Here is a 25,916-nt window from a genome sequence, read left to right on the forward strand (position 1 = left end):
AGTTTAATTATTCAAAGTATACTTGGCTTGTAGTTGTGTTAACTCTTTTGATTGAGTAGCCTATTAAATATACTTTTTTTACATCGTTTTTCATATACAGTCTTATGAAAGTTTGTTTGAAAATATTGATTAAAATATTGATATAAAACAGATATGTTTCTAATTCTGCGTATCTGAATTTTTGTGTAGGCTAGTCCACTGGTGTACATAGGAATTTACTTTAATTCAACTTTTCCCCACCATTGATTGAATTTTCCAGCTATCCATGTTTTCCCTGGTATACGGTAGGGGGCGCTATGACACATCTTCTAGTACAGAATCTCCGGATCAAAACACAGGAGAAGAAGAAGCTGAAACAAGAAGATTGCTCACTCAAATGTAAAATAATGTGATCATCAAACATTAAACAGCTTGTAAATCAAAACTGCTTAATGTTTCTAAATGAAGCGTAACCCATTAAGAGAAAACGACTGAAGCTGTGGGGGTGTCGGACTCGATTTACTCCATCTGTGTTTGATCATCGTTCTGAATCTGATCAAGGCGTAGTCTTTGACAAAAATGTGATTTTCTCAACTATTTTGTTTAAAATGTTGCCTTTCTTTATGAAACTTACCGACATTCAAGTGTTGATAAAAAAGGATGCATGAAGCTAATAAAAGGTTTTTAAAATTAAAGTAGAGTTAAAGGTATTTTTCAAGTATAAAAAATAACATTTGAACATAGTAGTATAGGCCTACTGCAACTGCAAAAATTGTATATAAATAGTAAACTATAAGTATAATGTTAAGTTCACTTAAAAGAAAACTAGTATAAAACTACTAAACTAATAGTTTACTGTGACTACACTAAAAGAAAACTTTCTAATATACTTGCGGTATAAAACTACTAAACTAGTAGTTTACTGAGAGTACACTAAACGAGCAAAAATAATATATAAATGGTAAACTATAAGTATGATGTTAAGTTCACTTAAAGAAAACTTGTAGTATAAAACTACTAAACTAGTAGTTTACTGAGAGTATACTTCAAAGTTGCTACAAGTATTAAAATAGTAAACTACTAGTATACTCATAAGTTCACTTGCAGTACAAATGAGAAACATAATTATGAACTAGTTGTGCACTATTACACTTATAGTACACTTAAACATATACTTTTATATACTTCAAGTGGGCCAATTTAGTCCCAAGCGGTATTAAAATAGTACACTTACAAGTTTACTACTAGTACATATTGACATTAGTATACTTACTACATAAAGTATACTTAAAAATATACTTGAACATTACTCAAGTATACTTCATAAAATGAACTTGAAGTATACTTTTTTTCGTAAGGGTAGTGGTGGTGACATTGAAGTCGTCGGATCGTGGTGTAGTTCGTTTATACCCTACCTTTAGCTTTTTACTTCAGGCGATTGCATTTAGGCTTCGAAATTCATAAAGGTTGTGTTTATATGTGAAAATTAACTTGATGGACAAAACGTGCAAGTGTCAAAAACCTTTGTTGATCATAGAGCTTTTTTTTGTTCTTTTTTTTTGTGATAATCCAAAAGCCTATGGAAAATGGGAATGCTAACTGCCGGTTGACCTACAAAATGACGTCATACCTGCACCACTCTATATAGGCTTTAACAGTTAGGCCAATTCAAGGCCAAAACGCTTAGGCCAATTCACCCTGCACGACAGACGCCAACCAATGAGGACAATTACTGGATTACAGTACGTCACTTCTCCGACATTCCAAGACCCGATAAATGTCGATTCAACATGTTCAATCGGCAAAAACGAGAGCCAACCAACACCGACAGGGGTGACACACTGATCCGACAAAACCCGACAAAGTGTTTGTTGCCATCTGTCGGCGCAGTGTGAATTGGCCTTAGACTGCACATGCGCATTCTAGCCTGAAATATAAGCTTTTTTAAATGCAAAAATGAGCCATAAGAAACAGCATTTATGGGACAGTTCATGTCAGATTTGGTTGTTGATTTAAAATATGTTATGTTATTATGGCAAGCAGATTTTAAGATTCCCCCATTCAAGTAGATAGATTTGGTCTTGGTTGCCCAAAATAGCTGCCCGGAGGCGTTGCAAAAATGGTAGCCGAGTGAACAGATTTTCCTTGAAAGGGACTTTGAACAGCTTTCTGTTAGTAAGCGTGGCGAATCCACGCGACCAACTTGAAACTGCTGCGAAATCTGCGTAGGGTAATCTTGAGAATTTTCAATCGTGTGGATTCCTAATTGAAATGACTGGATTTCGGCCTTGAAAATTTGACAAATGCGATCCTTGCAAAAACACGGCCCTTGACTGATCTCCGAGCTCCGCCAACAGGTTGCTTATGCACTTTACATAGAGATTTTTTATGTTATTTGACCAAGAAAATCACCACAGGCTACTGATGAGAATCATGTGCCAGCATTTTCCATTGGGATACACAAATAACAGTATAATGAATCTTGTGACTGTTTTTGCCAATAACAAATACCAGCAAAACAAGAAAAACACTATTCTGAGAAAGCAAGTATGCAAGCATTGCCAGGTTACACATCAACAAACTAATCTAGTTGCATGAGCAGAGATGTCAGTTGAAGACTTACCACCCTAAAGGAGATGAAGCCAAGTTAAAGGTGACTGAATAGATTTTAAAGCAGAGCAAAAGAGTGAGAGAAGAGAAAGGAGAGAATGACTGTGTGGAGAGAGGAATATGAAGGGAAGAGAGGGAGAGAGGCAGGAAGCGCAGCCCTATCAATGTCTCAGAGGGGATCCGAACTCTTTTAAAAACATCCAAGCAACATACACGCATACGCACGCAAATGCTGGGCCAGAAACTGCCTCTGGGACACGTGAGAAAAGACCCTGTAATAGGCAGAAGTTTCGCTTAAAGGGATCGTTCCCTCAACAATGAAAATGATCATGATTATCATTATTTATGCATGTTGTTCCAACCCTGAGGGCTGTTATTTTTTCATTGGAACACAGAAGGAACATTTTTAAGATTGTTCAAGCAGCTCTTTTTTTAATACAATGACAGATCCGCTTAAAAATAAGCAACATAAAATAGCTTTTAAGACTTGTGCTCACTGCTCACCACGTTTGGGTCAGTGAGTTTGTAAATTTGTCAATTTGTTCTTCACACATGTGATCAAATAACTGCAGAGGACTAGGAATATAGTGCACAAACTGTATGGACACAGGTTTTTATTTAATTTTTTTGAGGATATTTGTTTCTTTTATATGGATATGATTAAGTTTAATATGTGCATTTATGTTCTTATCTATTTTTTTTATTTGATCAATAATATTTCTATGTGTAATTTAATTATTCATTTTGGTCAAAAAGGGTTAATATGAGGGGGAAAACTTTAAATTTTGTAGTTTTATGGAGCTCCTTGTTAATGCTTTGGAAAAGTAAAAAAAAAAAATTAATGTCTTAATGTAAAATGAAGAGAAAATTATAAATCTTAACTTGGCAAAAAGTTGAAGTTGAAGTACCAAAATTACTAAAACGGAAATTAAAATAAATTAAATCTATGCAAAAATATTTAAAAATCACATAATAAAATGACTAAAATTGAAAATAGAATTAAAATGAAAAATAATATAATAATATAATATACAATATTTTATTTTATTTTAATAAAATATGAATAAATATATAAAAAATACTAAAATAACACTGTATGGAGGACTTTCATAAAACTTTGATTGTTTTTTTTTTCTTTGCTATTGAAAATCATGGTCACTATGATCTGCAGTTGTATGTGTATATATATATTTTAAATGATACTTATGTGTTCCATGTCATACAGGTTTAGAACCAAATAAGGGTGAGAAAATAATGACAGAATTTTCATTAATGGATATATACAGGTGGAGCTGGGGAAAGTGGAGGGTTTCTGAAAGCGCGCTGCGACTGCTACAGAAAATGTTTTTGTATTTGAAGACTGAGTAGTGAGCTCATTGGCTACTGATACAGCAGGAACCAATCAGCTGTGCCCAATAGCGAATGATGCGACTGCAGGCAGATTGAGTTAAGGATCTTTCAGCCCGTGCCATCTCGAGTTTCATGACAGAACTTTGTATTACTATTCCAACATTAAATCCACATTAATTTTCTAGGCTTTAACTCACCGATCCTTTCTCCAGCCACTCCATGAGGCTCTGTGCGGTGGTGCAGGGCAGCTGGGAGCGCAGTGACTTGCGGTCCTCGTCCCCGACCTGCAGCTCCAGTGTCAGTCTCAGCTCCTCAGCCAGCTGGAGAACCTGCAGGGGCCCGACACTCACAGGAGAGCCCAGGTCATAGGGCCCGTTACTGAACTCCACCGCAGCCTTGGAACCTGCCGGCAGAAACATAAGGTACACTAAATAAGAAGTAAAAGAGGTTAGACCCTTGCCTTAGTGGTCATACGCTCATATCGGCGATACAAGTTTGAATCCACCAAATTGTTCAATGCAATTTCTTCTTCTTTTTTTTAATTCTCATGTCTTTTATTGTACCAAAGCAGTCAAAAGTTCTTAAAAATGACATTGAAACAATTTTCACTTAAAATTGCTAGTAAATTTCACAAATAAATGCAACAAATAATCGTGACTTTTTGAAGACTGCATAGTGCAGGGTTATTATCGTTAACTAAAACTAAAATTATTAAAACATTTCTGTTGACTGAAATAAAGCTGGAAAAATTATTATATATATATATATATATATATATATATATATATGTGTGTATATATATATATATATATATATATATATATATATATATGTATATATATATATATATATATATATGTATGTTGAAAAACTTAAACCAAGTGAAATAAACTGAAACAGTAAGTTAAATTACAAAAATTAGCGCAAAAATTATTAACTGTACATAAATAAAAACTAGCTAAAAGTAAAACTGAAATAAAAATAAATTAAACCTAAATAGCAATATTATAAAAGAAATGAAATAAAATGACTAAAGATTAAACTAAAATCAATTGCCATGAAAACTAATAATATAAAAACAATAACTAAAAATATTAATAAAACTAAAATAATACTAAATAGTATTTCCTTGTAAAGTGTACTCCAGTAATCATTGTTTACATCATTTTTACAGTGTATGTGAAAAAAGATACAAACAGGGCAAAAAGTGACTTGAGAGGCAAAGAATGCAGGAGAGATTCACCATCACGCCATGTCATACATCATCACATCATATTACCCATCACCCACAGCACACCGCTGCAGCCACGTGTCGGATCCATCAACTCGCACAACAACACTTCCAAATGTCCCCATCTGGATACTATGGAATGAGACGTAACAAATATACAGGAAGCACCAGACCATCTGGAAACCATCAGGATTCTATAACACTTTAAAAGTCTATGATGACTTCGCTCCATTTTTAACAGCAGAATCACCAATAAGAACAAAGAGAGACACAGCTGACAACTGGATAATGGCCTCGGTGTCAATTTTTACGTTATACAATTTTCCGTTAGTTTAAGTGGAATAAAATCAAGTCTCGTTAACGTAGGATTTTTATCGTTTCCATATGTCTTCTGCTAGTATGCGTGCAAAGAATGTGAGACAAAATGTGCATAACTGTTTATATAAATGCGTAATTTGTGCATTCAGGCGCAAGTGTTTTGCTTGGCTGAGAGCATGAAATGACCTCATTGGTTTCTTTAATGAAGGGGTGGGGGATGTCGTGGCCCTCTCTGCTACTCATGCTCACAAATATCCATTAGGTTTTGAAAATAAAATAAAATAAAAATAAAATCATCTTAAATAAAAAATGAAATGCAAAATAAATAAAATAACCGAAAATAAAATATAAAATTGGCTTAAAAAATAAAACTAAATAAAATACAAAAACACCTAAAATAAATTAAAATAACCTAAAATAAAATAAAGAAATTGGAAATTCTATTGGAAATTCTATGAAAAAACTCTTTTAATCAAATAAGGCTAGGCTATAATGCCAGATGTTGGATCATCTTTATTGTAATTGAGATCCACCAGCAGGAGGAGACATTTCAAGAAACTCTTAGAACAACAACAGTCCTTCATTGTCATGAGTCAGTTCACTCAGCAGACCTGAAGAGACGCGACATGTTTTGTTTTAATCATGTATGCCCCATGTTTTATTATGTGATTATACAGTGTTGTCTGATGTATCTGTTTTTTATGCCAGTGTTAAAGATGAATTTCTGTCCAGTAAATCTGAACAGACAATAAAGTCAAACAAAAAAACAGCATGCCTGTGGTCAACTCTCATCACACCCTCCTATTCTTAATACACACAGACAGACACTCATTTAAAGTCTAGATCCAGGATTAGCCTCACTGTATGACATTTGATTACTAAACATTAATGGTTTCAAATGATTTAAATTCCTAAGCAATTGATTTATAAGCCTGTGCTATTTGAAGTCCTGCATCTGTAATATTTGGCACATGTTGCCTTCATTCTGTACAATTATAACTCATGTCATGCAGGACTACTCAGCTAATAGACTATGTGTGGTATGCAATCCATTTCTTATATCACGGTATGAATAATTTTACATATATGCTAACATATACCTCATGATATTTCAGCTGTAAATTAAAAAAAAAATGATTTAAATATTAAATAAATAAATATGTGGTATTTCCTTATCGAATCCCAGCTCAGTAAAACAACAAAATCCAATATGGAGGATGACTTATGAAATATGACAATATAGTTGTATTGTATTCAATAGCGAAAAGAATCAATAAAAATAGTTTAGTGTAGTTAAAAACAGATTATTTAACACAATAAACACTCATTTTCTAATAATATTTAGTTGAGGGTTTTAATGATTTTTTTTAAAAATGTTGTTGCTTTATTAATTTGATCAAAAATACAGTAAAAACTGTAATATTGTAAAACATTACATTTTAAAATAACTGGTTTCTATTTAAGTATGTTAAAAATGTAATTTATTCCTGTGATGCAAAGCTGCATTTTCTGCATCATTACTGCATCTTCAGTGTCACATGATCCTCTAGAAATCATTCTGATATGCTGATTTGCTGCTCAAAAAAACATTAATTATTATTATCAATGTTGAAAACAGTTGTGCTGCTTTATATTTTTGTGGAAACAGTGATACACGTTTTTCAGGATTCGTTGATGAATTGAACGTTCAAAAGAACAGCACTTACTTAAAATAGAACTCATTTATTACATACATGTCTTTACTGTCAATTTTGATCAGCTTCCTTGCTAAATTAAAATATTAATATATAAAAGAATTATATGATGTGATGGCTATCAAAAATAGGAGCCATTGGTCTTTAGATCACTATGTTGCTCTTTTTATCCCACATTAAAAGTAAATAAGCCAACATTGTCTTGCCTAAATGTTAATGGTAGTATGACCTTAGGTTATGAAACTGAAATAAACAGTGTTTATCACGGATTTTGTCACAGTCCAGACTAGCTGAGTCCACTGCATTGTACCTCTCTCTGTCTCACACAGCAAACTACATGCTCCGCTCCGTTCCTCCCCCAGTCTTCATTTGTTGACTGCCCACATTAAACATTTATCCTCTATTAGTTAAATCATGTTGGCAATCGCTGAGAATGCTTGAGGGGCTTCACGGCCCCCACAACCTCTCCCTTCCCAGCCCTGTTAAGAGCTTTCCCTCCGAAACTGGCAGCCAATTACTCTGCTTTGTTATAAAATGTTGTGCTGTAAAGATGCACACCCTACAATGCTACTCATTATGTAACTTAACATGGGTACAATATGTTTTAACATATATATTAATCTACTGTACATGCTATAGAGCTGCTGATCTATATATAAAATCAATTATATACTTATATTATATATGCTACTCATGTATATATAATATACATTTAATTATTTGTAAATCATTATTACGTTTAAAAAAAAAAGGTCCATATGTTGGTCCAAACTGGTGCATATATATATATATAAATATATAATTATATATATATATATATATATATATATATATATACATATAAATTATAAATGTATATATTATATATATATATAAAATATAATTATATATATATATACATACATATAAATTATAAATGTATATATTATATATATATGTATGTATATTTAAAATATAATGATATGCATATATTAACACATAACATCAATTTATTAAAAAATCAATACATTAATTAATTGAAATATATATATTAATAAATAAAAAGCATTAAATGCTAGTTGGTCGAGTTTTGATATATATATATATATATATATGTATATGTATATATAGTTATAAATATAGTTATATATAATAGTGCAGATGGAATGTTTTATATAGCCTTTGTTTTGCAGAGGCATGATTAAATTAATTATTTTAATTAATATCATTTTAATATAATTAACTAAATTAACATATTAAATTGACAGCCCCATCATTAAGCCGTACATTTTAACTATCCGAGGCTTTTCATTTAGCTTTACCTTTGTTTGGCAAGTACTTTTCTTTCAAAATATCCAACACCATGTAATCCTTTCAAAAAGCTTCACACATGTAGTGTTGAGGGAATCCAATTAGCATGCATAGATCAAGAGATATGCAAAAAAAAAACATTGTATAGGAGCAGACCCTTATCTGATCGCTTCCTGAAAAACAGCCAATCAGGAACAGACCGCAAGATTACCTTTACCCGACCCATTTTTGTGGGAAGCTAAAATTGCTATTTTGAAATATCCTGCTTGTTATTGTGTAATTGAGTTCATCAGGAGGATTACAAATCGACTTGAAGCTAAATTAAAGTCTTACCAGCAATAATATCATCCATTTGTTCCAAGGCTGCTTCTAACATGTGACTTGCATCTGAGGCCATGGCGCCAGCCGTCTACTGCATCTGCTGGTTTGCTTCTCAGCGACCTGCAAAAATGTGTCATACAATGATGCAACATTATGAATACAAGTCACAATTACAGTTGCTGGGAAAGTGTGTTTCGAAATTAAGGGTGGAGTAAAAACATTAATCTTGTGTGTGAACTAATACCATGAATCTCATCTGACACAAGTAGCAGCTTGGCGTGTCTAAGACTGCAGCTTTCCTGACTCTAATGTACGATGATGCCAATCTAACTTGACATTACATAAATTCCCTTGAGCAAATGTGGTATACAACAACATGTAAATACAAATCATACTGTCCACTCTGACAAGTCTGTTTATAGAAAATGCCACTTGTATGTGTTTGAGTGCATGCTTTCTGAAGCTATAATATAAAATGGTCTCCATATTAAGAGCTGGTATTTTCCCAAGCGTTAACCCCCGACTCTCTGCTTTGACGTATCCCGAGGCAGGTTGACTTTCTCCCTGTGGGACCTCAGTGATGGAGGGAAATTTGAGTATGATTACGCTTGTCAGGGTCAAGTTTCACCCTATTGTCATGCCTTGTGGCGTGTGTAATATACGCACATTCATACATCATATATTTAGCCTCACACACATAAGCAAACACAAAGAGGCATCTCTAAATTATGGAAGCCCGTTTCTGTCCCGGAGTAAAGGTCCGGTCACATTTACCGTTGCTCGGACAAGTCATTTCAATAGGAATCCACAACCAGGAACATGTGAGAAGTGCCGGTATGCAAGAAAAAATGAGGTTACGCCACAGATTAAAATATAGAAGTGCCGGCCAACTTCGAGCACTTGATATTACATTTTTATAAATGTTAGGCCACATCATGAACAGAACATTTAACCTACTTGTAATCTTGTAAGTGGGCAGCCGGGACACATGCCAGTCGGGTGGAGGGTCACAAAAGGCAACTGTCGAGGGCCACCGTGCTGAAAGGGAGCACGGCCCACAATGCTGTTCATTATGTTTAGCTTAATTTAGCCTCACACGACAAGAGAGCGTTGACTCTATTCGGGGCGGTGGGATCTTTCACTTCTGAAACACACAACAGCGCTGTAATCACGGCCCTGATAAGAATGTGAATACAAGCCTTCAGTTAAATGACAAGAAGAGATGAGCGCAGCCTGGTGCTGTTCATTAATAGATAGCATGCTTTTTAATGCAAGCAAAAATTGGAAAATCCAGTACAACCTCAAGCATTGCGCACACACCCCAGTTGTTCGAGCAGATAAGGGTGTGTAGGCTTTCTGTCATGTGCTATCTGCCCTAAAAAAGGAGTCACGTCTTATTTGATCATGCCGATGAGGCTTTTTTGTCTCTCTTCACTTATTATAAGGTGGCGCAGTTTGTAGGGCAAAGAAATATACCGCTGTCGCTCATCAAATCAAGTTTCACCATTCTCTTTCTCGTCTCACGTCCAATAATCTGCAGGTTTGTTCATTTCTGTGCTTGCAAACATCCAATCCCTCAATGTTCTCCTGCCATTTATGAGAAATCACAACCATTTTTAGATTCCTGACCCACTACAGAACATCCGGCGCTCTTATCTGACCCACAAACTCAGCAATTTCAGTGTAGGTTAATTAAATCAGTCTGACAAAGATAATGTTAACCTGACAAATCATTTCAAGAGATTCTTCGGTTGTTTAGGTTCTTTATTTCTCACTGTGGACAGTTCCCCAATCAAACGCTCCACCTGTGTATAGTTTTCTCCATGTATTGTATGGTGTGTTTCACCTGAGATCAATGCCAGCCAAATACAGTTAAAGCACTTTATAGAAACAGTATGTGATGCAAATATCCAAGTTACCATATAAACCATACAAACCATATTCCAAATTCTTCTGGCCTTTAGATCATACTAGTCAGTGAGTAGTCTCATGGAGTCAGAATTTAGAGATAATTAATATAATGTAATGTAATGTAATTATACATAAACGGTTATATTTAAAACAACACTTGTATTATTAATATAATACAATTATATATATTATATACAGTATATATATATATATATATATATACGCACACAGAGTATACACACACAGTAGTTAATACAGCAATATATATGAAATATATAATATTATTAATTCAATATGATAAATATGATTAATAGCCTATATTAACATCAATAATATAAAAATTGTGTGTGTATAGGCTATTGTATCTATAGCATTATATTACTACTATGTTAATTAGTAAAATATTAAAAGCAATATTTGTAATATTATATTAAATATTGGCACAATATAACAAAAACAGCAACAAAACACACACACAACAAGGGAATGTGTGTAGAGTTTGTAATTGTAATTTCTGATTATTTGACATTACTAGTAAAATAATCAGTACTATAAATGCATATGGATCTAACTTATTATTAAGTTTCTCAAACAAATATTTCAATGGTTCGTTTAGCGGAAAAGTAATACAACTTCTGAAATGTCCCTCACAGTAAGTCAGTGTAGCTTCTATCAGTGTTGACACATTCCAATAGAAGCCCCTGCCCTCAGTGTTCCTGATGCTCAAGAGTGTGACGAGCCGACACACACATCACATGCCGGACAGTATTCAAGTCCTCGGCTGCTTAGATCCTCTGTGTTTACAAAACCCTGATAAGCCAACACAAACAGCGAAACCTGGAAACAGCTGGACCTTGAATTACAAAAAAAAAAAATCACTCTTTCCGCCCAAACCCAACAACTGCATTCTGAATTTTTCCGTTCACACTGTTTCTCACAGAGATTGCAAGGCCATCCAAACCACAGGTTATTCACGAGGAGGCTTTGAGAGGGGAAACTGATTTCAATGAAGTGTTTGAACTTGATCCCAACTACAGTATTCCTCACTTTGCTAATTTATAATATCAAGACTTACATTGAAGGAGGGACAAGAGTCATATCTAGAGACCAGGATATCATAGAGAAATTACTGGGCTATTTAGACTTTACCCTGAATACCATAGTAATCTGCCTTGTGGAGGTGACCTTTTCACGACTCTTGTAAGCACCACCTACATTTTCTTCGGAAAATGTAAAAATCTTGTTTTAACCATCATTACAGTATTTTATTAAAGACTATTATATATATATATATATATATGTGTGTGTGTGTATATGTGTGTGTATATACAGTGTTAAGTTACTCTAAAAAATGTATTAATTACTAGCTACTAATTACATCTTCAACAGTGTAATTAGATTACTGTACTAATTACTCTCTTGTATTGCATTATTAATAATTACTTTCTAAATCCCATATCAACCACGACCAGTTGAACAATACAAGGGTAGACATGAAACTGCTCTTTCAAATAAATAATATAAAAGTGCATAAATTATTCTTGAACTGACCAAAGTATTTAAAGGGAGTATTTTAATATATTTTTTTTTATTCATGCAAAATATGAATAAAATATATTTTTGAGTTGGAGTGAAATGTGACCTGGACATGTTTTCGAGAGATTCAACTCGTGAGACACATTAGTCTAGTATTGTCTGCTTTACTTTGACATGTGACAAGTTTTGACAACACTTAAGTGTTTGCTTTGCTCTAGATATCACTCACAAGCAGACACTCAATAATCTATAGATCTTTTGGATCCACTTTGAAATATTGTGAAACCAAACAAGCAAACTAATTATTTGGTTTTAACAAGCTACTGCTATTTATCATGTGATTAAAAAACTGCCCGAGACTGTGAGCCATGCAGCGTTTGGTGCCAAAAAGCAAAATGTGGTGTTAGAATAACCGTTCTCCATAATTTACTCCAGGATGTTTAGGAGAGGAAAACAGAAACTCCTGCGGGAAGTCCCCTGTATTTTTGAGCTACATTACAGTTAATGATAAACAGGCCAAGGTTGTTCTTTACTAAAATACAGGAAAATTGTGACCATGAAATGTTTGGACTTTGGAGCAGATGCACTAATGAGTCTGAGTAAACATTAGTAAAAGCCTGTTCACACCAAGAACAATAACGACACTGAGAAACAATATTGTTGGAATCACTTTCAGAATTATTTTTTCCTAGCCTGGCTAACGTCAGACCTCGTCTCATTGAGACGTGGTCTGGGAACCACATGTTCATTTTCTCGTATTTGAGGCGTGGTTTACGAATGCCCAGAGCCGTTTATTGGGCGCTACGAATGTCTATCAAATGCGCCTGTACGTAGCTCATAGCCAATCGTTTCAATTATATCAGATGACGTATGTAGAGCGACAGAAATTCGACGAGGAAGAAGACGATGGGTCAGAGATTTATGTGTGACTAAACTACTTAGAACACTATCTAAGGCTGCATCGAAAGGTAACTTCGCGTCTGATGCCATGTTGGATCCATAGATATAAACAAACTGCTTCGGTGTGTCGCATAGACGTCGTCATCGTCTTGCTGCTCCCTCCCCGTTCTGTGATTGGTTCCCTTTTTGAGGGGAAAATCTGGTCCATGGTGTCCAGGCTGCCTAGCAGCGTGAATAAAATCGCGCTGCGAGCAAGGCAGCATGGGGAAACCCAGGCTAATTTTTTCCAGCTTATAAACGATAAAAACATTGAGAGCCAATCAGAATCCAGCCTGCTTTAAAGAGCTCTAGCATTTAAAGCGACAGATGACAAAACTGCAGCGCGCTCTTAGAATAAACAGAACGATATCGTCCGCTGTGTGGACACTAATATAGTTATCGTTATAGTTATTATTCTTGGTGTGAATAGGCTTTAAACCTGATTAGTAAATCAGACATTCAAATCTAAATCTAGTATCACTTAAACGTACAGTATGGCATTTTTTGCCACTAGGGGTCGCTAACCTATTTACAATAACAAAGGCGTAGTTTGATGACGCGACATTTGCTAAGAATTATGGATCTTGTCGTCAACGTCAAGCCGACCAATCTAATAATGTTTATGGATGACTGAATACATCGATGTTTTTATCATGACTGTGATATGAAGCAGGTCGGGATTGCTAAGAGACAGCTATCAGCTCCAAACGCGACGCGAGTCCCGCGGATATAAAAGGAATATGGACATTTCATTCTACCAAACTACACGCAAGTGCAGAATTACAACTCACAGGTCAGTTTATTAGACAAATTAAACTTGTGAGGTAACGCAGCGCTGTTTCACTTGGTCTAACATTACACTAGCACACTAAACTGCATTTGAATGTGTTGAAATGTATGTGTTAGTCTGTCTGTATGAGACTAGCAGTAACGTTAAGCTAGATCAACATTAGAATAACATACAGATCATATTCTGACATTTTATCATTGTTGAACTATAAAACATTGATTCGTTTTATGTAAATGTGCTCACCTGTTTAATAAAGTACATGTAGGAGCAGTCGAAGTCTCGGACGTGGAGCTCTCGTTTATATACTGTCAATGGGAGCTCTCGGCATCTCGAAAACACCGCGCTGATATTGATTTTCGTTTTAGTTCTCCTTTTTTTATCCAAAGTCTGCTTGCCATGGTCCATAATGTTTGAACGAAACAACAACAGCGTGCAAATAGACATTGCGAACTACAAAGTTGTCTGCGTCAGTCGCTTTGGTTACTATCAGACGGCTCTGGTTCATAGCTCTGGTTGCCATGGCAGCACGAGCGGAAACCAGGGACAACGCGGATATGACGGCATTAACGGAAATAAAGAAACGGGACGTTTCTCGAATTAAATTACAAATTTCTCCTGGTTTGAAAGTTGTTGGAAACAGTCGGGATAATGTAAGTACACAACTAAAAAAAATATATAACATAGACATAGTGATTTTTGCTATTTTTAAAGCAAAAAAGTTACATATTGTGCCTTTAAGGACCTTATTTAACTCAAAATTTGTTGTATGTTAAGCAGTTTTTAAATAACTTTTTCCTCACTTATTGTGAATTTAAAAATTATTACTGAAGCTATTAGTGAGGCTAAATGGCAGTTTCCCTCTTTTGAAAACATAATTTGTATAAAATATATTATTATACAAATTACATAATAAGAAATATGATCTAAACATTATATACATACAGTATATTAAAATGTACTTTTATGTAAAAACTTTCCTTTTAAAACAGTTCCCATAAATGCACACTACTGTTCAAAGATTTTGGGGTCAGTAAAATGTTTTATTTAAATGAAATAAATAATTTTATTCAGTAAGGATGTATTAAATCAAAAGTGATAGTAAAGACATTTATAATGTTACAAAAGATTTCCATTGAGCATCAAATCAGCATATTAGAATAATTTCTGAAGGATCATGTGACACTGAAGACTGGAGTAATAATGATGCTGAAAATTCAGCTTTACATCACAGAAATAAATTACATTATAAAATATATTCAAATAGAAAACAGTAATACTTCACAATATTGATATTTTTGATCAAATAAATCCACTGGTGAGAAGAGACTTATTTCAAAAACATTAAATCTTACAGACCCCATATTTTTTGAACAGTAGTGTATATAAAAATATAGGCTACTATTAAATATTATGTTAATAAATCCACTGTGCCAACTATGGTATTATTCGAAACCTAAAACCATGTTAATTATAATTTTTAATTGTTATTCATTTGCCTGTAAGTCACTCCATATACGTATTTTCCATCCATGTTGTTAGCAATCGCCACAATGTATGTACAGTAAAACCAAAAAAATGACACATACTGTAAACAGCCTTGGGCAGAAATACTGCAGGGGGAGGAAGTGGCATCAGCATTAGGTGTCAGACCAATAAACTCAGCACGTCAACACAGCTTAATATGAGAACATCAAAGACAGCAGTCCTCAAACAGCTTAACCGTCCCCACTCAGCACTCTGCATTAAACCATCCCAATGTGTGTGTGTGTGTGTGTGTGTGTGTGCTCAGTAAGCAGCTGACGGAGTGACATATCGCACTATAATGTTAGAAAGGTGACCTGGAGCGCAGTTCACAATGTGACAAGGCCTCATTGCTGTGGGATCTGGATGTTTTGTGTGATTTCACAAGCAGGTTTATGCTCTGCCACAAGCTACCTTCTCAATACAGGTTACTTTTCAAACACGTTAAGTCATCCACAACAAACCTGGTTCAAATAACAAGGGGATAGAGTTGCAGAGCCTTATGACTATACACCACAGGCGGAGTAGCATGATCAACAAGCGGAAGACAAGCTTTGTCGTATTAATAAAGACGTTTCGCATAACACTTCCACACATATTAACGTCAGAATGTCCAAGAGATCAAAACAGCTCTGATGTTACACACTCGCACATCTGTACGCGGAATGATTCATGACTCGGTGTAGGCGGTTGTAAGTTCGATTCGGGCTCGATCCTGAGCTGTACTCACCGGAGCGGATGCGTTCTGGCAGATGGGGCGAATGCTGCACTCCTCCACAGTAACAAGAGAAATGTCAGCCCTGAGCAGGTGCATTCGACTGTGGTGCCAAGGCCCGTGAAAATGTCAGTGAGCCACTCGGCACAGGAAAACCCTGCTCATGGGGCAAAACGTCACGGCTCTGTCCTACAGGTCCCTGACATCAATACTGCCCAATGCATATTGCATGGGATCTCCACAGCTGTCTACCTCAGTCCTCAGTACGGGGTTCACAAAAAGTCAGATGCCAAAAGTAGACGTTCAAGTTAGATTCCTCCTCTAGGTTACAGTATTCAGTGCAAAATGCACCTGGGAATTGGATCTCGATTCCTAAGCCTAGTGGATGGTATCTAAATCAAAGAGTGAGAAAAGCATTCATGTAAAGGGCTCCAAGTGTGGCAGCTGAAGTGAGTGATGGACTCTTTTAGACGCTCATTAAACTGCATTTAACTTTACAAGCCTTCCAAAGCCTCAGAAAACAAAAGCGCACTAAAGGTTGCATTGCAGTGGGACAGTTTGCTTAAAGGGATACTCCACTTTTTTTGGAAATAGGCTCATTTTACAACTCCCCCAGAGTTAAACAGTTGAGTTTTACCGTTTTCGAATCCATTCAGCTGATCTCCGGGTCTGGCGGTACCACTTTTAGCATAGCTTAGCATAGATCATTGAATCGGACAGGACCATTAGCATCTCTCTCAAAAAAATGACCAAAGAGTTGCAGCAGGCGTAATGATATGACGCAGCGCCTGAAAATAGGTCTAATAGGTTAGACAAACTTAGTCCCAGTCACATTGGAAGTTACCGAGATGGGGACTATTTTCAGGCGCTGCGTCATATCATTACGCCTGCTGGACTCATGGTACGGCAGCAAAGTTTCTTGATTATTACGCAGGAATGAGAGTATAGTTCCTAGCCATATCAGCCTAGAAAATCGCAGCTTTTCATTTTCCGTCGGTCTTAGTACACGATGTAACTACAGAAGAGTCAAGTTTTAAATAGGAAAAATATCTAAACTCTGGTCATTTTTTTGAGAGAGATGCTAATGGTCCTGTCCGATTCAATGATCTATGCTAAGCTATGCTAAAAGTGGTACCGCCAGACCCGGAGTTCGGCTGAATGGATTCGAAAATGGTAAGACTCAACTGTTTAACTCTGGGGGAGTTGTAAAATGAGCCTATTTCCAAAAAAAGTGGAGTATCCCTTTAAATATCAAAAATGTCATAACTTTCTTTATTCTGTGGAATACAAAAGAAGATATTTTTAGAAATGTCCATACAATAAAAATTAATTGGGGTTGATATGAATATAATACTAGTTATGAATGTTTAATAGTTTTGAATAATAATAATAGAAACAGTTTAAACTGCCTTGATGTAATGCTGTTCAGCTTTAAGAATACATTTCCCATAATGCTTTAGAGAAAGCCCTGTGAGGAAGAGAACTGAGTGAATGATTCAATTACTGCATCCGAAAGCTTAAAAATGCTGCCTTCGGATGACGCATTCCAAGGTAGGAAGGCATCAAGGCACATCCGAATCCAATGTTAGCTTCACTTCCTGTCTCCTGAGATCTGATCGATTTTTTAAGGCAGCATAGATGTATCCTTCACTGCCTTTGATATCCCACAATCCTGTGCTTTCCATTCTGTGACAATTGCGCTAAAAAATAAAGCTGCCGTCTAAAAGTTGCGGTTGGTGGTCAGTTTGTGTTTAAATGTACATTTTTGACCAACGTTTCCTACTTTTTATGTCATTTCTAGCGAGAAATTATTATTGTAGTCATTAAATATTCGCTTAGTTATCATCAAACCTCATTCTAATTTGCTGTAGATCATTAAACTGTTACGCTGCCTCAGAAGTCTGTCCCAAATCAATTTGGGACGCTGCCTGCAAAGTCATGGACTGATAAGGCAGCGAGGCAACAAGTCAGCTGCCTAAGTTTTTGAACTATTTCAAAGGTTGCGCTGGAGAAATGATTGAATCCCTATACAATACTGCACAAAACTTCAGTAAACAGTTAGTTTTATTTTATTTAGTTGTCAGTCATCATTATTTAGTTGTTTTGGTCACCATTAACTTACAGTATAAAGCTGTCGCTGGGGCGGTACCCTTTCAAAAGGTACATCTTTGTACCTGAGGAGTGCATATTAGTACCTCAAAGGTTCTTATTGGTGCCAAACGTGTACATTTTAGTACCTAAATGGTACATATTACAGCCTTTTTAAAGGGTACCATCCCAGTGACCGCTTTTTGTACCATTTTTCTGAGAATGTACAGGCAAAATATTCTTCAAAATATATTTTGGCATGACATGAAGGTGAGTAAATAATGACAGACGTTTTATTTTTGTGTGAACTATCTCTTGAACTAGGCTAACTACTTGATATCAGTGAGAGAATCACTACAATTTTCAAATTATCGTTCTGGGAATGAAACGGTTGTGGTAAAACTGGTCTATCAGGACGTGTGTGCGCACCTCTATGGAAATAAGGGCACGGTAATCACACAGTAGAAGAGCCTGAGGGCTATATGTCTTCAAAACAACGATATGAACGCTCTCCTTCACCTGTTATCATACCAACCATTTACTCATGTTCAACTTTGCTACCACAACAAAAAAATCAATCAGAAATCAATGCCTTGCTTTTAATTTGCTCTGACAAGAAACTGCTAAGATGCTAAGAACGGCTAAGCCGCGAGCGATATTCAGTGATCTCACTAGATTTCAAAATCTCTTTCTCTGAATACAGAAAGGTGAGGGTCAAAGAAAGAAGTCAAAGGTTATGAAGGCTTGATTCAACCTTAAACATCTCTGAAATGTTAAGCTACTTCAAGAATACACATTATCACATGGTTATTTAAACAAAAAACTGTACTGTAACTACTAAAATGTTCATCCACAAGTTATTAAACTATTTATTTCTGAATGCTTTAATTTAGAAAACAAACGGTAGTGTCATCAAAGAGCAATGCAATTGTGTGCTGTTTTCAGAACGCCAGGGGAAGTGGACAAATAAAAAAGCCTTTATCCTTTTCTCTAAGCACATGATCTTCACAGACAGCTTTGTTGAACCCCACAGTCATTACCAAGTGAAATCTCCATTGCAGCACAGAGTGTGGCTGCTCACTGAGCCCACTGGGGTCAGTACTGAAGGAAGAGGCTTTATGCACTATAATAAAAACTGGCAGTACAACAAACGTGGACAATGAATGGTAACAGGCAGAGACAAGAACTGTAATAGGCTTCAGTGCCGAATGTTTTGTGAATATTCGTTCAGATAATGGCTAATCTGAGACCGTTCATCCTGCACTGTATGACCCAGTTATCTACCTAGATCCTTCAGGATTTGACAGACCAATCACGTTTGAGTTTAAGTTTCTGGTCAGTGATTATTCCTCTTTGGTCATCATCATAGTATAGCTTATTTGTGTACTACTACTATATAATGTAATACAAGAAGATTTTAAATGGGAGTGATTTATATTTACTCACATTTGACGTTTTTATGTTTTCATTAAATACTTATTTTCATTAGATAATAGAATTCACATGGTCATCATTACAGCTTATTGGTGTACTAATATATAAATGTAAATAATTATATTCACTCGCATTTAAAGTATTCATATATATAGCCTACTTATTTGCATTCGGTATTAAACTTCACAAACACTATATGCTAATACATTTTTATTTTTTGCATGTTATGCAAAATATCAAGACAATTCTGATCCCATATAGTAGCTACAACTCACAAATTTATCCATAATAATAATAAAATGGCAGAAATCATCAATCAATGTGATTTAATTTAAATTAAATTTATGACGAGGAACCGTTACAGCACCTAAACTTTTTTTGATAATTTCTATGAAATTACACATGCGAAAGACTATTTAAAACTGCTTAAAATGACGAAAAAGTTGTTCTGTAGCTAAGAAAGGGATGGTGGCAGGATGTTTTTAAAAATTCAACTTACCTGTATTGTAAGTAATTCCCGATCCTGGCCGATTTTAAATCCTCTTGTTGTCAGCTGGCATCCCGCTCCTCTGTTATCATCGAACTGCGTTGCTCCAATATAATAAAGCCATTTGAGGTACATTTCATCTGACCAATCACCTGTCATTGTGCTGTAAGGGGCGGGTCTTATCGCCACATGATTTCCATATTATAATTTAAATAGATAAATTAAAGTAACACTTTAGTAATAATAATGCGGTCAAAGTATAGTGGAACAATTTTAATTTGGTATAGGTAACGAGAAGGTAATATTTTAAGAAGCACAAGAGCGGTGAAAACAAATTTCTTTAGTTTTAAATGTTTTGTCACAGTATGAAATAAACTCATAAAATAATCATTTCAATAACGTTGTTTGTAGTGTCGCCTTTGTCTTCAAATATGTTCCGTTACAACAACCACAGTCTATGGTTACAGGTTACAACTAGTGACCGCATATTCAGATGGTGCTGGAAATCTGCGGGGAGAATAGCAGCGCCATCTATTGTTCAGGCCGTTCAAATTCACAAATATGACAAATGCAGATAACGTACAAGTGCGCATGCGCTAACGGTTATCAGCGCAGGTACACGCTTGCAAGCTAAAAACAAAATGTAAGAGACCAAAGTATTTAACTCATGAAAATAAACCTGGAAATATTTTAAAATCATGATTTAAAGCCCTGGAAAAGTGAGCAAAATAGTAATAAACATTTCTTTAATGAATAGACTTTGAAGACCTTGTACTCAAAAGCATAATTACTTAGTGTTAACACTGATACTTGGCATATCAATGAAAATCCCATGAAATGGTAACAAATTCTATACAAAATATTTTCTTTGAGAGACATATTCATTGGAGATCTTTTTTTTTTTTGTATAATGCTCTTTATTTCTAGTGTACTGCTGTTGGACAAACATTTTTTATAAACAACTTTTATTGTCTCAAATCAATCATAGAAAGAGTGCAGATACAATACTAGTGGTCCTCTGACTGACCCGAGGAAACCAAAGAGTCCTTTGTTTTTCAGGAAATTACAGTCTGGCACAACAACAAAGTGCACTACAAAGTGCTTTCCATTAAATTACAAGCAGATCAGATGTGATTGGGAAGAAGAATAAAGCACTGCTGGTTAAAATGACCTTATTGTAACTGCCCTTATGATTCTATGTAGAACTGACCTATCTTATATCTTCTTGATATCTAACTTATAGATGGTCTGATAACCATCATCCCAAGCATACAGATGCTTTTCCTTGGGGTGGAAATGCAAACCGGAGTGGCTGGTGTAACGTTTTGGGAAGAAAAGCACAGGGATGCTCTCGGGGTAGATGGTGTCGTGGATATCAAACAAGCATCGGATGCTGGACCTTCCACCATAGTCGGTGTTGTAAACCACATATAAGGTGCCACAGATTATGAAAGCTGCTTCTGCATCACGGCTATTGCAACTGGTATCCCAAGTGTGCTCCACAGCCAGACTACTGTGGTCCAGCTTGGATATCACCAAGTTGCCGCCGAAGTCTGGGTCCGCATGGATCGACCAGAGCCCCATTTCGTCTAGGGCGAGATCCAGCAAGGTGTGAGGGCTGAGGGAATAAGCCGGCATTCGACCGGCTCCAGGAAGCAGCAAGCGATCAGCCACTGTGCGGTTGCTGAGGTGGACCTTCAGGATCTCATTGTTGGTGTCAGCGTTGTGGTAGTACACAAAGCCGTTGTTGACTACATGGCCGGTTCCATGCCAGGGAAAAGGAAGACGGATAACTTCCGTCTTTTTGTTGGAGTTTGCGTCGGTGAAAGTCTTCAGAGAAGAATATGCTAATATTGTACTGTTTCGAGTGCCGCTAAAAAAGTAAATCTTAGCAGAACCCTTGGTCGGATCCTTCATCCAGGATCCATTGACGTCGCCTGCCTTCTTGACGATTTTGAGGGACTTGATACCCACAAGCTCCGAACTGCAGTCTGGAATTATCAAGATAAAAAATCTATTTTATGCAGCTATAGCAATATAAGTAATTATAATTATTAAATATAATTATTATATTTATATATAGTAATGTAGATAACATCCTTTATTTACCATATCTTTTTTATAGGAATGCACAATTTATTGGTAACTAAGGCCCGGTTTCACAGACAAGGTTTAGATTAAGCCAGGATTAGACCTTAGTTCAATTAGGACGTAGTAGCTTTTATAAACATGCCTTAGAAAAAACATTATTGGTGTGCATGTTGAGACAAAACAATGGCACTGACATATTTTAAGATATTAAGTTAAAACAGCTCAAACGTGCATTTTAGTCTGGGACTAGACTTAAGCCTTGTTTGTGAAATTGGGGGTAAATGTTCTTAATCTTTATGCTGCAACACTAACACCAAAAAAAGTCCTGAAAATTCAAATTTTAGGGCTTAATTCCAAAATGATAGATGCCTAAACTTCTTACCTTTGCCCTTAGGGATTACAGATGTCTTTTTTAGCTTGGCTTCTTTCATCTGGTGCTCGAGCAGTGAGTCTTCAATGTCAACCAGAGCGGTGTCAGAGATCTTATTCTGCAGGTATTCCACATCTCTCTCCACTCGATCCATGCGCATAGCGATTGTATCAGTGTGACCTTTGACCTCTGATTTCAACACGTTCATCTTGCTTGTTTGCCCATGTATCTCCTTGGACATTTCATACATCCTCTGACTGAAGTGCTGGAAGTCCTGCTCACATTTGATCAGTCGTCCCTGTTCAGGTGAATGCACAAAAATACCATGTGACTGATCACACTATATTAAAACTCAATAATAAAACTAAAATTAATAGAACGGCAACTGGTAAAACATCTACTTTATTTAAATGTTAGCTATTTATATGTGTTTTGCATGAAATTTAATTCAGTCTGAACACATAGCTAACCAGCTAAACCTTGACACCCTGATTTGGCCAAGTCCTCCAAGTCAACATCCTTGTTAGTCTAGGAGCAACATTCCAAATTATCAGTCACATTGTAGAGAAATGGAAAAAGAACCAACAATCCAGATCCAGGAACACATACTTAACAAAATCACAGTATACAAAAAGAGTACTTTAGTTATATCTGAGCGTATAGCTAATAGTAGGCTAAGCTTTAATTGTCCTAAAAGTTCCCAATGTACAATGTATTAAAATATTTTATTGGTTACTGTTAAAGCAAACATATTTGGCCACAAATAAGTTATCTTAGGGAAAAGATTCTTACCTCCAGCTGCTGAAGTTGTCTCTGAAAATACTCCATCATAAAATCAGGAGTTGTCCTTTGAGTTTGTGCAGTTCCAAGCAAAAGAAGTATAGTTATCAATGACAAAAGCATGATGTATATTTCACCTCTGATATCTTTCCCTCTTGTTTAGTTTGTGTCATATAATAAAACCAAGAAAACTCCCTTTCTTATCTAATGTCTGTCTGCTAAAATGGAGCCAGGCGGAGTTCCAGAAGCAACTGGATGTTTGTTATTCAAATTCTGGAACAGTATTCGAAGGAAGATGTTGAGAAGGCAGGTCTTCACAAGCTGTGCTTTTAGTAATAAACTCCAGATGTAACGTTACTGACACGCTTTCACTCGATAAATCAAATCTACAGATAATACGATTCAAATTACTGCATATTTACAGTATAATGTACACCATATTTGCCTCACCCCCCTTCAGTTTGTCGAGTCGATTAGCCTTTTAAGAGTTCAAGTTGGTAATTTGAGAGTAGGAAACACATCAGGACACCTTCAGGAGCTTCAGTCTGGCTGGCCGACGTAACCGTCATTTTTGGCCCACAAACAGACACTTTCCTACCAAGTGACATGGGGGGAAAATTACCTTATTCCTGGAAGAAGTTGTCTGAGCCCTGCACTTCTTTAAAAAAAAAAAAAGAAAAAGATTATGCACCGATTTTGTTTCTTTTAGTACGAACTAAAATAACTACAATAATTGTATTACTAAAACACTATTTAGCATAACATTATTGCTAATATCTTTTAACTTTCTTTTAACATTTGCGACTCCCAGAGAAACTGTGGTGATTCTGTTTGTCCATCAGATGGCGCCTTAATACCAAAACAACAATGGGAACTCTGGGAACAGGATTCACAAGTGCCCATTGTTGATTTTGTTTGCTAAGACAATGAGAGTTTGTTGACATGGATTAAAAATATATCCGTTTCCAACATCTCTGGTTTATCAGTGATTATCCGAAATTCAGCATTTTAACTTGGATAACTCCCTTTAGACGTTTTTGTGCTTCTGACACCACTGGCCCAAATTCCGCTAGTCAATTATTTAGGCTGTTATATAATGGCATCATTCAAAATGATGCCTCATCTTAAATAGAAATCACAAAACAAGCCTTCTGCATTAACTAGGGTATCAGATCATATCTTTTTTTATATTTGCCTCATTCATTTGCTTTTACTGTATAGCCTTTTACTGTAGCCTACTTTTTTCATTTAATCAGAAATGACAATGTAGTAGCTCGGGCAATTGTCAAAAATGAGGTTTGCTTGTCACGGGTTGACTGGACTTGTTGTCAAAGAAAACACTGCACAAGGAAGCGACAGGCTCAAATGATGTAGAAACATTTGATGTGGAAACTTTTGTGGCCTAATTCAATCACAACTCTGCAAATCCAAGGACTTGATTTACTAAAGTAAAGCACACTGCAAATACATGAAGAGAAAATCAAAAACAACAAAAACTTCTATAGAACAAGAGCTATATTTATTATTTACCCCATTTTTCTATTTACAAGAAGAAATTAAAAACATTTTAAAACTATTTCATCACACATTGTCCCAAAATAGTCCTACTTCCATTAATAACATTGTTTAAGTGGCTGGTGACCGAACTCTAACCTAGCGCAGCAACACAAACCCATCATCAAAAGCTCCATTAGTGGAACAGTGTCTCTTCCAATGCTGAATGAGTTTAACAACATCCCATCTTCAGTGACTTCATGTCCCTGTCTCAAGCCCATAAAAGCTTTCTAATGTGTATGTCTGATATTAATATTTTTGGGGGGCTTATAACATCTCTGCTCTGGAGAGTTGCAACTAATGCTAATGGTTATGGTTACTTACACAAAAGACTGCACATAAAACAACAGTCCTAAAATTCAACAGGTAAATGACTAGAAATTAATGTGTTTATCTCTACAGTTGAACTTTTATACACAATTGAATAAGCATGAAATGGTACATCTGTTCGGAAACATCACACAGACCCAAACATCCCTTTTACCACCAAATGAGGGCATGCATGGTCCCCAAACAGTCTCTACAACTGAGCCAACCCTCTGACACACTTCCATAATTCCCTCTCATCTTTTTTTTAGGGTTTTAGCCCTACCAGCTCCCTGCTGTTTAGAACAACATACACAACAACACATTCATGACTTTGTCAGGAAACTTCAAAGCTGATTCCTGATAGATTTGCATCCTAAGCAGGAGTAGATATATAAAAAAAGACTAGGCCTTCAAATAGGCTTATTGCATATGTCATTTAAACTAACAAATAAGGTGTTGCAAAGGCTTTTTAAATAACAATAATAAGTTATTAGTCACATTCACTTTATTTTTTGAACATTTTAGTAAACCAAGAACAAAAACTCTGAATGCACAGAAAAAGAAGACATCAACATCCCACATAAACGGGACAACATAT

General features: G+C 35.8%; 2 protein-coding genes across 2 annotated transcripts in view; both read right to left on the reverse strand.

Moving 5' to 3' along the window:
* ppfibp2b (PPFIA binding protein 2b) overlaps window positions 1-20,298 on the reverse strand; it is a 56,164-nt gene extending 35,866 nt beyond the window's left edge. Inside the window, exons 1-3 of the mRNA XM_084095222.1 lie at window positions 20,227-20,298; window positions 8,806-8,913; window positions 4,137-4,342 (exon numbers count right to left, since the gene is read on the reverse strand). Coding sequence (XP_083951348.1) covers window positions 4,137-4,342; window positions 8,806-8,869 — 270 coding nt within the window. The 5' untranslated portion in view covers window positions 8,870-8,913; window positions 20,227-20,298. The remainder of the gene's footprint in view (window positions 1-4,136; window positions 4,343-8,805; window positions 8,914-20,226) is intronic.
* An 820-nt stretch (window positions 20,299-21,118) lies between these two features.
* Window positions 21,119-24,046, reverse strand: olfml1 (olfactomedin-like 1). Its single transcript, XM_084095282.1, has 3 exons — window positions 23,468-24,046; window positions 22,688-22,973; window positions 21,119-22,205 (listed from the first exon to the last, which is right to left on the reverse strand). The coding sequence occupies exons 1-3, from the start codon at window positions 23,576-23,578 to the stop codon at window positions 21,430-21,432; spliced, it is 1,173 nt and encodes a 390-aa protein (XP_083951408.1). The 5' UTR covers window positions 23,579-24,046; the 3' UTR covers window positions 21,119-21,429.
* Between the last annotated feature and the right edge of the window lie 1,870 nt (window positions 24,047-25,916).

Source organism: Abramis brama, assembly GCF_963993115.1.
Source record: "Abramis brama genome assembly, chromosome: 20".
In the NCBI taxonomy this organism is placed as follows: domain Eukaryota; kingdom Metazoa; phylum Chordata; class Actinopteri; order Cypriniformes; family Leuciscidae; genus Abramis; species Abramis brama.

Excerpts from the sequence above, each read along its gene's own strand:
- olfml1 (XM_084095282.1), bottom strand. The coding sequence starts at position 23,578 with ATGCTTTTGTCATTGATAACTATACTTCTTTTGCTTGGAACTGCACAA. Across the intron at positions 22,974-23,467 it reads GACAACTTCAGCAGCTGGAG|GGACGACTGATCAAATGTGA; the intron begins GTAAGAATCTTT and ends TCACCTGAACAG. Across the intron at positions 22,206-22,687 it reads TGTAATCCCTAAGGGCAAAG|ACTGCAGTTCGGAGCTTGTG; the intron begins GTAAGAAGTTTA and ends TGATAATTCCAG.